General features: G+C 38.6%; 1 protein-coding gene across 1 annotated transcript; it reads left to right on the top strand.

The window, feature by feature from the left end:
• The first annotated feature begins 70 nt into the window (after positions 1-70).
• On the top strand, positions 71-12,084 carry shc3 (SHC (Src homology 2 domain containing) transforming protein 3). The gene is made up of 15 exons (XM_055153646.1): positions 71-460; positions 566-657; positions 788-1,108; positions 4,402-5,415; positions 6,956-7,026; positions 7,796-7,859; positions 8,598-8,717; positions 8,952-9,005; positions 9,084-9,135; positions 9,214-9,343; positions 9,611-9,764; positions 9,840-9,933; positions 10,232-10,426; positions 11,267-11,592; positions 11,671-12,084. The coding sequence occupies exons 4-15, from the start codon at positions 4,795-4,797 to the stop codon at positions 11,797-11,799; spliced, it is 2,010 nt and encodes a 669-aa protein (XP_055009621.1). The 5' UTR covers positions 71-460; positions 566-657; positions 788-1,108; positions 4,402-4,794; the 3' UTR covers positions 11,800-12,084.
• Positions 12,085-13,345: the final 1,261 nt, after the last annotated feature.

The raw sequence follows: 13,345 nt of genomic DNA, 5'->3' as shown, positions 1-13,345 counted from the left end.
AAAGAGATGTGTATGTTTTCAGAGCACAATTATTTATGCAAGGTTGTTTTGTATTGATGTAGAATGGCTAATGGAGCTAGGTATAAGGCATTGTAATGCATGAAGATTAAACCACGCTTTGCAAATGTAAAAGGTTGCAGCAAGTTTCAGCCAAAGGCAAGTGCTTAATTTAAACTGATTACATTTGTATTGTGTATACACACCGTAGTGTTGAAGGGAGTCAACTGGTCCCAACTCTGTCCTTCAGGTCCAAATGATGTCCGCATTCACTGGCATAGGAATGGGCACAGTGTGGACAGCCCTGTAATGGAGTACCGTCGACCCCTGGGTCAGGACCATGCACTGGTGAGCAGCTGGCTCCAAGAGGGGCCCCTGATCAAGGATGCCCAATACCGTTGTGTGGCTAAGACCAGCACAGGAAATGACAAATCTGAAGTTAACCTCCAACTCCCCTTTGGAGGTATAGAGACTGGTGTGGAGTATTTTTATTGTACTTCTCATATACGCTACATTATGATTATGTGAGTGCAATTAGATGATTATTGTTATGCAATTTATTTGGCAGATGAAGACTCCATTCCATCAAAATATCTGAACAAGTGGAAGAGTGCACTTGTAGAGCATGGACGGCTGCTTAAGAAATGGGAGAAGGCTTGGGTATGTCCATGTTTAGAGATGAGTGTGCTGTGCTGTGCAAAGCCATCATTTGTACCAGATTAATTCAGTGTATATGTGATTCAGTGCAATTATTAAGATGTTAATCAACATTTTACTGGTTTCTCAACAGGAAAGCTGTGATGAGCATTAAAATGTGAAAATGGCAGACAATATTTGTCTTGTTTTAATGCGGTTCTTCTGGACCTGGGTTTTGACACAAAACCTGAAGTAGATGCCCAAGTGTTTGGGACAAGATGGGTGGGGCTATTACATTGATGGATGCCCCACATGACCTGGTTATGTCCTATCAAAACAAAGAAGGTCGTGGTGTTTGGAGTTTATGGATATGTGGTTTGTTTTTGCACGGAATATATGACATGATGTATGGTTACTTGAAGTATACGTTAAAGCAGTAGAAACTGTGAATGGATTGGCCAACCTCGTCTTAATGGTATGTTTTATTTCTATATTTGAAATTATGCCTATGCTGCAAAATATTGCATTTTAACAACTGTGGTTTAAAATTCATTCATTCAATTGAAGTTTCTATGAGAGGGTCATAGTACACGAATATTAAATAGTCTAATGTACTTAGTTTCGTATTTCAATGTTTAGGAAGGTCACTGTAAATATATCTCTACAACGCCGCCTTGTGTGGTAAATTGTAAGTGCAGCACAGCATAAAACAGGCTACACAGTCCCCTCTAGTGACAAGTCACTTTGCAATGTACAGAATTAATATTTTCACATGAAGTGAAATTCATTTGACTATATCTCAACAATACAGAAATGTATGCTGAGGCAGTGGATCTAGCCTATAAAACGTGCTGTCTCCAACCAAAATGATGCATGCAGTGATGTAGAGTGTACCGGGAGAATAATCCACTGATATTCACTCAACCACTGCAGCCTAAACAAGGCATCTTAAATAAAGGATTACTGACAATGAAATTGTGTCAGAGCTTTGGCTGAGGTCTCGGGAAAATGAAAATGCGTGTGACATTGTAAGTGAATATTCTTAGTAGACTAACAGACTTGATCAACAAGTATTTTACATATTTTACATTTGAGGCACCCTGTCATCAAGTCGGATCATATGGATATTGTCCATGACTTTGCTTTTCTGAAGACAGCCAGTAACCATCCGTTACTTTACACTTTAGAAAAGAGAAAATGAAAAGAGGAAAGAAGTTCCACAATGAAATTGCGAAGATCTGATATTGGTATTGAGCTGCTCATATTCATAGATTCAGTCACAGACAGACCGTTGGGAACTCATGACAAATATCTGACGTGATTGGCTCCTTGCAGCTAATAAGTGGAGGGCAGAACCCTAGATAAATCTATGGGAAATTCACTGCTTTTGAATTAAATATCTCAGCGTAGGTCTTTGATCCATAAATGATGACACCACTTTCTTAATAGCAATATAATATTAATATATTTTAATTTTTGTTTATTTTTGCTGATAGATAAGATGTTTGTGCCAGTTTTTGTTTCATGTGGATAGACCTAGTTACAATGATAATAATACAACAATTAAACCAAGGTCAACAAATCTGCAATATCACAGTTAAACAGCAAAATCTACAATTCTGATGTTATACTCTAGTTCAGTTTTATAGGCATTAAAATGTGGTGATGACACGTAAATATTATGTAACTATTTATTTGGGATTTTTATTATTCTTTTGTGATGTGCAGAAATGTTCGTTTAAAATAATTCTAAGTAAAAGTAAAGTATGGGTCTGTGAAATCTGTGTTGAAAATGTCACTGGGTCTTTATTGATGGAACTAGAGTACATCAACCAAAAGGTTATGTAACCGCTCAGTGTGATGGAAAATGAAATGCTCCCAATAAATACACACACACACACACACACACACACACACACACACACACACACACACACACACACACACACACACACACACACACACACACAATTTACTACTAACATTATCCTACAACATGGAATAATTTGTGTTTTTTGTTTCATCTTGTCATTTTCTTGAAATAAATACACAGACATTCGTATGTTATTATTATTAAGCTGAACGTTCTTGCTGTTAGGTATAGAGCTAATTTCCTCCACCGTACCGCCCACTTTAGGTCTAAAGGTTTGTGAATGAGATGACAATGCAGTGTTATAGGCCTACAAGCAATATAGTCAATAAAATTGCTTATTTTTAAACATCCAAGTATTGAGTTAGTCCAGTCTTGTAAGCTATTAATCACTAGGCTAATTAAACGTTTTACGTGATGATTTTTTCATCGAATAAAGACCAAAAAAAAAAAAAATCACATAGCCAACAATAGGGGTGTTATTTTTATTCTTCTATTATTATCATTGTACTGTCAACAGAATTATAGTCCAGTGTAGTCAAACAATTGCATTTCCTTTAATGTTACTTGCATGATTTCTCAAATTATTCGAAACAATTAAAAAAGTAGTACCTGTTTGTGGAATGGTCTCTTCCACTATTCAGCAAGCCTCCCCTGAATGAGTCATCCAGCCGGCTCCTCATTGGATAAGATCATGCCATCCCAAGGGATTGCCTTGCAGAGGCAGAAGGGCCTTGCTTCCATTCACAGAAACATTGGTATGCCAGTCTGCTTTTTCATTCACATAAAAGGCTAAATACTGCATGCTTCGTCTTCGTGCTCTGTTGTCGTCTTTTCCTTTTTGCCTCCTCGCTTCTTGCGGGAGGACGCGCGTTTTCTTGCCTGCCTGTGTCTGTGCCTTTGTTTCTGAGGAGAGAAGCTGTCGTGTTTTCCTTTTTTCCATGTTTGCCTAGCAGGAAGGAGATATGTTGGAAGGGACTGCACTGCGAAATCTGCAGCAGAGCAGGGTGAGAGCGGAAGCTGCTTATGAATGAGTGTCAGTGCTTCGCCTTCACTACTGCTCCTGGACATTTTGTCATGAATGATGTGTGGCTGTGTGCTCTCTGCTTTCTTGGAGACAAATATGCTTCATAGACTCTGGTTTTAAGGAGACTCGGGCAGATCTCCTTTATTCTCTGGCTGCTCTCATTGAGCCTGCACCTGCCTGAGACGCATGCTGTTTGCAGGCCCTCTGTTTTCTTTTTTCCCAGTCATTTTACATTTTAACCAATAGCCTATTGCACTACAGTTGTTCTTGTACCTGAAATTGTGTGCCTTCAACTGCTTTTTGTTGATGCTATATTTAATAGATCACTGACAGCTGATATAAAGCAGCATGGATAGTAAGATACTTATAATCCATTTAATACATATTAATATGTATTAAATCATATGTGTCCCATGTATGTATGAAACAAAATCATTTCACATTTTAGTTTAAACATAGATGCAGACATATCTTTTTCATTACTATAAACATTTTTTATAAGTAGTATCCCTCACTAGTATCCCTGTGTTTTTTGTTTGTTTGTTTGTTTTGTTTTGTTTGTTTGTTTTTTGCAAAGAGAATCAAATGGGATGCTAAAAATGACTTAGATTAAATATCAGACTGGGGAATTCAATAATTGATTGGTTCCAGTATGCTGTAAGTGGGAGGTTTTCTTTCTCCTTCCAACAGGAAGTGATTTGCAGTGCTCAGCAAGCCTTTTGTTGAGAAGGTTTTCTCAGATCAGTGAGTCATGCTTTAGCTCTGAGCCGACAGGCAGGCAGCAGTCAGTACACAGTATTTGCTCTTCCCTCACAGTGTCCATGATCAGCCACATTCAATCTGTTCTCTTCTTTTTACTTGGATTTTTAAGGCGACAGATTATCATCAGAAATCCAAACAGCTGCACAGCACTGGCAGTCTTCTACAGACGTTTTTTCATCCAGCACATTCTTAGTGCTTTCAATGGATTGTTTCTTTGACAGATTGGATTGCACTTTTGGATTTAACTAGAAACAGGTTGGACTTTCGTGGCAGAACCAAGAGCTAAGTCAACCAAGGCATCGTTGTACCCTCAGTAGAGAAAATTATAGTCAGGTGGCCTGTGATTGCTCCAAGGCGTTCGCTGCCTCTACCACTGCTGCTGCTGCTATGTTACAAGGGAGGCTAATCAGCAGCGCTCAGCCACGTCTGCCAGCACACTTGTGAAAGAGGCAGGCTGTGTGCTCTGTGTGAGAGAGGAGGAGAGAGCTAGAGAGAGAAGGGCATGCTTCACCGTACCAAATACAACCGCTTCAGGAATGAGTCAGTAACATCCGTCGATGATCTTCTCCACGGTCTGTCCATGAACCCCAAGGTCTCGGCCAGTCCCCAGCCTGCTGCCGAGACATCTTACACACCCCCATCTGAGGTACAGCCCACCAGTGCGAGCAGCACCGCCACTGGTCACAACTCCGACCACCTGGAGGATGGAGGCACCACCCTGTGTACACTCATCAACAAGGTGTCTAACCTAAAATTCACCAACTCCGGCAGCTTGCTGGGTATCAAGGGTTTGCCCTCGGCTGTCAAGGACCTGGCTGTGTCTAAGCTGCAGGGGGGTGGGGGCTCGGGCTCCGGCAGCTCCAGTGGCTCAGGCCCTGCTGTGACAACAACAGCAGCAGGAGCCTCTGGGGTGGGAGCCACTCACTGTATTTCCCAGTCAGCCCCCTGTTCACAAATAGCCACAGTGGTCAACATGAGCAAGAAGAGCCGAGTGGATGAGCTACTGCCTGGAACTGAGGACTGGCATCCAGGTGGAAGGGACGGACTGGTCAGCAAACCATCTAGAGGATGGCTACACTCCAGTGAGAAGATCTCAGGACCAGGAGTTACATACATTGTCAAGGTTGGTGGTCTTGTTTTTAATGTGACTTAACCTTGAGATAAATGTTAGTGTTAGTGTCAGCATGTTAACTGCCATTTTAGACCATAGGCCATAGAGTACGGATCATAATTGTTTATACTGATATAGTTAAATTAGAAATGATAAGATGGATTGTGCCAACTATCTATCTAACGATGTTGTTAGCAAAAACAATCTGTACACTGAAGCCTGCTTTTGTAACCATGGAGATGTGTAAGTTGTTTACATCAATGAGCAATTTTAGCACACAGGAGGTAAGCCTACTGAAGGTGTATAAAATAACATTTTATATCTGGTGTACAAAAGCTAATCTACATGGTTTTAAAGAGCCTGGGTTGGCTCACAACTAAAAGAGCTGTGAATGTCATCATGCTGGCAGTGAGTCACAAGTATGGGGAGTGATGATGCTCTTGACAGTGTGAAGTGAATGAAGGTAGAAAGTGGAATAAACCATTTTAGTTAGAACCACAAAGCAGCCACAAAAGGTACAGTGGATTCTGTGTTATTTGTGGAATAATTCAAACATAAGAAGAGTTTTACATCTGGTAAAATATGTTGCATGCCAAATGGATGATCATATGACACCTACTACAGCAAGGCCAAACAAAGGCTCTAGTGTTAGTGACCGACATGACATTCCATTAACTGCATTAAGGCCAAGAGCACTTATTTGTCCCATCAATGCTAGTAAAAGCCTGTACTCTGTTAGAGGGGGTGTGGGCTCTGTCTGCTGATCCACCCCCCTGCATGTTCTGTGGTTAGGAGCCTGCCTGGTCAATATCAAATACAATGTGATTAATTTGGATCATGTGGTAAACTGTCACACATCATGCACTATTGAAATTGACCATGTATACTCTGACATTGTTGTTCACCACAGTGTTAACCCTAACAGGATTGCTGAACATGGGAAATCACCCTAGTCATAATATATTTGGTATAGATGTAATTAGTTAATGTACCATAAAACTCTATGAGGTACCTAGTCTAGTCATAATATTAATATGTATGAGTTAGTGTTGTAGTTGTTTAGTACTAGGCCAAAAAACAAAAAAATCTGCATAAAAACCTGTAAATCTACAAACACTGGTAGACAGATACCAAATGTAAACATAAAGAACAGAATAGATCAATAAAATTATGTGATGCAAAATCAAAATCATTAGTATCCTCAATTTACCCCCAGTGACAAAAAGGTCATAACATTTGATTCAGTAGAATACAGAAGACTGGGTGTTTTAATCGCTAGCTAACTATGAATGTGATGATTGTAATAATAGGATCTTGTCAGCACAAAATGTTCCTGTTTGGCCCAATAAATAATCAGGAGATGCTGTAATGTCATGAGTAGGTGTTGTGATGTGAGGGAGTCTGCACTTGGGTCTGGTGTGACCATAATATGCAGACTAATATGTTATATTTACATTCAGAATTCAATTTCAGATTGTATTATTATTGACATTAGGTCAATTTTATTCACTAATATAAGTTGATGGATTTTGTGTTTACATTTTTGTTCCAGTATTTGGGCTGTATAGAGGTCCTACGGTCAATGAGATCTCTGGATTTCAACACAAGGTCACAGATCACAAGGTGTGTTTTGAACTATGTGTGTCTTTCATTTTGGTACTAAACCATATTTAACTTGAATTGCTTTGAAAAATAGTTGAAAAAGGTTGATCTAAACAACATTGGTGAACGATGTCTTAATAGTTTTATATTGTATGAGTTTTTCCTAGACTTGTATAGTATGGCTATTCAATGTTGACATTAAAACGTGTCTAACTTATGTAATAGTATTATCTTTGGTATCTTGTGTAGTGTTCTGCTTTTCATTTTGAACAAATATATGTTAAATAAAACAGCATTTCTAGTGCTATATAATGCATTTAACAGCAGCCTTACCATGCAGCAAAGCTCAGCTGAGCAGGGGATGGTGCATGTCATGTTCACTTTTATGCTTGACTTCCTGAAGTGGGTGAAGTGGCAACATTAGAAGATGGACAACCAGACACACAGTTATTACTAAACAGTGTTAAACAATGAATTAACAGTCAGTTGTAGTCAAAATCCATTGTAACTGTGAAAAGGAAATCGCATTGATGTGTAACTGTTTTAGAGAAATGAAAACAACCTTTATATCATTTCATTTACAGATTTCCCATGAGAGTACATTTGTCTTGGGTACAAAGAGCATAGGTGTTTTGCTTGGTGCTAGGGCTAATACATTGATGTGTTGTATAAATGTGCACTACATTTATTTATCATATCCATATTGTTTAAAAAAGATTGTTAGATAATTATGCCATATTTTCTGTCATAACTGTCATATTGTCCTCACCCTTTCTCACCCTCCCTCCAGGGAGGCCATCAGCTTGGTGTGTGAGGCTGTTCCTGGGACCAAAGGAGCTTTCCGCAAACGAAAGGTACATGGATTGACATAGATAAGGACAGGAGAGATGGAAACATGAACAAAATTAGGGTGCTTTTCTTGGTGCTAGAGCTAGTGCAATGATTGTTTATGAATACAATTAATAGAAAGGGAGGAAAAGGCATTAGATATTCATTTACCCTTCCTGCTTCTATATATAGCACCCCTTGTGTAAGTTCTTTCCCCTCCCTTTGTGTAAAAGGAGAGAAAACAAAGACAGCAAGAGAGGGAGAGAGGGCAAGAGACAATAACAGGGAGGGGTTGTGCTTAAAAGGACAGAGGCTGTGCGAGAGGAAAGTGCTGAAGGTATGGGGCTGTATGTGCGTGGGCGTTGCTCCAGCCTGAGATGCATTGCACATCGCTCCAATGCTTAGTGACTCATGTAGTGCACAATATCTGTGATCAGAAGGATGAGCTGGTCACTGTGTTGGTGTGCACATTACATGCAGTGCTTATGTGGGAAAGGAAACAAAGCAGTTCTCAGTACAAAGCTTGTTCAAATGCCAGCGAGGAGCAGAATCTAATGTTGTGTTCATTATTATATCGGTGACATATTAAAAATGCATACTGTCGTTGTTGAGCATGACATATTTTGATAGAATAAGCTAATTTGTCTATAAAAAATATCAACTTCAGTTGATCCAGATTGTGTTGAGATATTTTGTGGCATCTGTTTGCAATGTTCATTTTAAGACAATCCATATATTTATCTGCTAATGTCCTGTTTTTGTAGCCACCATCTAAGGCATTATCCAGTATCTTGGGGAAAAGCAACTTACAGTTTGCTGGCATGTCCATCAATCTAAACATTTCTACCAGTAGCCTGAATCTGATGACCCCTGACTGCAAACAGGTCAGCTCCTTTTTATTTATAAGATCCTCTGAATACATGATACATAAATGTCCACATTTTTATAAGGTTCTTGTTATGCAACTAATATAATACAGCCTCATTTTGATGAATGAAAATGTATGTGTCATTCCTGATATGGCCAGTAGATGCTGCTACAGTCTGACGTACAATATCCAAAATTATTTTGTTATTCGAGTTGTACTCAACACGTTTGTATTGCTTTTCTATTGACAGATCATTGCCAATCACCATATGCAGTCAATCTCTTTCGCATCAGGAGGAGACCCTGTAAGTTAGTCCAGTGTGAACTAAAGTATATGTATGAAGTACTATAAAATTTGTAAAAAATGTTTGTTTTTCTTGTAGGAAACCACAGATTATGTTGCTTATGTAGCAAAGGATCCAGTCAATAGAAGAGGTAGCTGGTTATTGGCTTTTACATGTTAATATTAACATTCAGCTCAATGTATGTAATATATTGTTGATGTCATTAAAGCATGCCATATCCTGGAATGTGCTGATGGCCTGGCCCAGGACGTCATCAGCACCATTGGTCAGGCCTTTGACCTACGGTTTCAGCAGTACCTGCAGTGTCCTTCAAACAAGATGTCCTCCACACAAGACAGGTTAGCTGAAAATAATACCTGCTATTTGCAGTGTCAACACAAATGAACCTCCCACTAAAGGTATTCAAAACATTGGGCCTTAGTTGTCATGTGTTTGTTACATTAGTGTCAGAATGTGTGTTTGAGTTGATCCTTGCTGCAAAAATGACCAAGGTAGAAAAGTGATATATTCAAATCTATCAGTCCATCAAATTACATTTTATGGTTTTATCATTGCATAGGATGATTTCAGTAACTTTTGTCATGGTTAAAATGTCATATTTCTAGGGTGTTAAACATGGAAGACTTGCAGTGGACAGAGGAGGAGGAGGAGCCAGCAGATCACCCATACTACAACAACATCCCTGGTAAAATGCCACCGCCTGGAGGCTTTATTGATGCCCGACTGACCAATCAAAATACAGCACATGATGGCACTCAGGTATATTATCTTCACTGCAGCCTGTGTGATGACAGTGATGTAAAATGTAGATGATACTAACTTGTATCTGTCAAGATGGCCCTTGGAGCTGTTGATCAGACCTACTATCAAGGACGGCATTGTGGAGAAAACTGGGGAGATGACAAAAGGCCTATTTTCATACAACAAGGTAAAAGTATTTAGCATAGAAAAACAACAGAATATCTGCATTATTACAGCACAGTGAGAGAAATAAAATACCATAGTTGATTTGTGATATTTACCCATCTGACACACCAATGTCAGTTCAAATTTAAACAAAAATGTAAATTGTCCAAATCAAAACTTGACAAAGAATGAACCAGGACCAACACTTCCTTTATCAACACATTTCATTTTTTTAAGGCTACTTTTTGGGGGGGGAAATGCTCGCTCTTCTCTATGTATACATGTCTGTGATTTGTTTTTGTCTGCATTTAAATTTGTAGGATCCTTTGATATAAGTGGTTTGCCTGACAATAAAGGTCAGTCTACAAAGGCAGGAGAAATGCCAACATACATGAACACCCAACAGATTGATGCCCAGGTGCTGGCAGCACTGCATGCGGAAGCCGAAAGTGTCCCAAAGGGCAACTTTGCAACTGGAGCCAAAGATAGCCCTCCCAAAGATCTTTTTGACATGAGTAAGTTACAGCAGATTTGTACTCAGAACTGATATTATAGCAGTAGTCAAAGGGAACAGAGAGTTCAAAGAAATAAGGTTTCCCAACTACTGTTTTACATCAATTGGTGTCATAAAAATTACTATGTTCTACAGTAGAAACACTGATACTCGTTTATCTTTACTCGTAGGTTTAACTTTGGTTCTGTTTTTTGTACATTGTAAGAGATCATCTATAGAGATCACTATGGCAATCTAATTACACATTAGAAACATTAATGGCCTGTGTAGGAGGCTCCTAACAATGTAACACATTCAGTAATTACAACGTTAATTTAGGGACTCTTATTCACATGCTTCTGGCTCAGAAAGGGCTTACTGTCATATCCACATAGCAAAAAAATTTAACTTCCACATCTGTTTTGCTAATGACAAATTTTGTTGATCTACTAAAGTGCTATGTATGATAGGAAGTGAATAAAAAACATAAACAGGACTTACAGTACTTTTCTGTTAGGGGTTGCACCATCTGCTTGTCTTCACGGAGATGCTTTACCTGGAATTTTCCACAATATGGCATTAAATATATCTTCATGAAGACAAGCATGTGTTTCCACCAGGCCAAGCTACAGGTCAGATCTGTTGAGTGGCAGCCCTGCTCACAGTTAGAATGCATGTTTTAAGTTAACATAGCGCACCTTTTAAATTTCTCTGAAAAAGTCTTATGCTGATTATATTATATGTAGATGTAAGATGAATTAATGTTAGTTTACTTTATCCTCAGAAAGTGAGCATGAATAGGTAAAATACAGTTTACATCCATTTATTGCCTTTTTTCTTCCAATTGACCTTCCTATACCAGAGCCGTTTGAAGATGCCATTCATTCCCAGTCGCACTCGCCATCCCAGGTTCCTCCCCAGTCCCAAGTTTCTGGTCTCTACAAGGCTGCATCTGTGGACAATTCGAGCCCCCTTCTTGTGCGTGCTGTGGCCTTTCGGGCACAAGAGGAGCTAGAGGAAAAGCCCTGGTACCATGGCAAAATGAGCCGCCGGGATGCTGAGAAATTACTGAATAAAGATGGGGACTTCCTTGTTCGGAAAAGCACTACAAATCCAGGATCCTATGTACTGACTGGTATGCACAATGGACTTGCAAAACACCTGCTGCTGGTGGACCCCGAAGGAACGGTAAAGACTACAATCCAATGTAAAGTATGCTAAAATAAGCCATGTCCACGAATAACACCAACATGTATCTTTTTTAAGGTACGGACAAAAGACCACGTGTTTGACAGCATAAGCCACCTTATTGGACATCACCGTGACAACAATCTGCCAATTGTGTCAGCTGGGAGTGAACTATGTCTTCTGCAGCCAGTGGAAAGAAAACAGTGATACTTGGAATGCATGATGGTAAAAAGGTACCATCCGGAAACTTGAATACAAGACATTACTGGTTAACAGTATCTTTACTGAAAGCACTGAAAGAACTAAGCAAGATTTGTTAAATTATTTATAGAACTGTTATTATTTTGCCGTGATGACTGAAATGCTATATTTTTTGAAAAGATGGGTGCATTTGGACATAATATATTGATTTGGTGTTTTAACAGTTTAAAAAGATAACTGTTCTTGTAATTAAAGTTCAAATTATGCCTCAAAGAGGCAATTACAAACGTATTTTAGAATAAAAACCTAAAATTTTAGTTTTGTCTGTCAAGCACAACCATATTTCTACAGGTACTGCTGGCTACATGTTTAAGGAATACTTAAAACGGCTCAGAAACTAAGCTGTTTATATCCAAATACTTTAGTAAAAAATGTATTGGTTAGAAAAGTTAGATGCTGAGGTCAGCTATACTGAGGAAGAAAAGACCTGAATGTGTTTGCTTTGCAGTAGTCACTGTTTGGGTGCAAACAGACATCCCATAGTGCTGTCAATGGCTTTAAAGATGAACATTTTTATCCAGTATTTCTTGTGTCACTGCAGTCGCATGACTTAAAATCAACTGTTCTTGTGAACATTGTTTGTAGATCTTGATGCCCCTTTATTTGAAAGAGGTGGTCGTGTATGCTGACACTGTACAAATTTTGCTTTTTGAGCAGTGACTATTTTCAAATGAGTTTTCTCTGGATTTCTATTTTCTGTGTAGTCAATGATTAGTCCAGGGCTTCAGTCATGCAATGGATATCAGTCTTAATTGACTTCTGCCTTTGTTGAGAATAGTTAATCGTTATCATTTTATTGCTCACAATAAAATAGCACAATCAAAAAGTTTGGCCTGATAGATGGTCCATCTATCTCACTTCACAAATCTAAGGTTGATGTTCTGCCAACATGAAACCAAGCAACATAAATTCCAATTTGTGTTCATATTCGATTATAAGTTTTGCCCATTTACATATGAAAAAGTTATAACATATATTTGCTTTGTGCTTATCCACAGACTTAATTAGTCACATTAAGGTAAGTACTGAAAAACACAGAAATTGTAAGTGCTAGAATTGGACTATTTTTAAGCAAATATATGTCTGATTAACAGAAGTTAGAACTCCAACAGACACCAGATCCATAGGGCATTGTATTTGATATACACCAGACCACTTCAGAACCAAAATCAGCATGAGTTTGATGAGACAGATGCAATGTAATATATGTGCCTGTATTTTGCTGCAAGAGGGAGTGTACAGTACCATTCATCTTAGAATATATTTAACTCAATTATTTAAATTATTTATAGACACATTTTCACTTTTTCTTTTTGAGCTCTTGTGTCAGTTTGCCTCTCAGGGTGATTTTGGATTGGACCACTGGAAGAGGACACAACAAATCACTACACTTTTTCTTAATAAGATATTTAATTTATAAAATATGTGCCAACTGATATGATGGTTAAGTTTTAACTAAAGTAAACACAAAGAATAACAAGGCATTTCCCAC

Source organism: Boleophthalmus pectinirostris, unplaced genomic scaffold (assembly GCF_026225935.1).
Source record: "Boleophthalmus pectinirostris isolate CB_2022bp ecotype Guang Dong unplaced genomic scaffold, ASM2622593v1 HiC_scaffold_18, whole genome shotgun sequence".
Classification (NCBI taxonomy): domain Eukaryota; kingdom Metazoa; phylum Chordata; class Actinopteri; order Gobiiformes; family Gobiidae; genus Boleophthalmus; species Boleophthalmus pectinirostris.
Note: the sequence above shows the minus strand (reverse complement) of the source record. Positions and strands in the feature narration are given on the sequence as shown.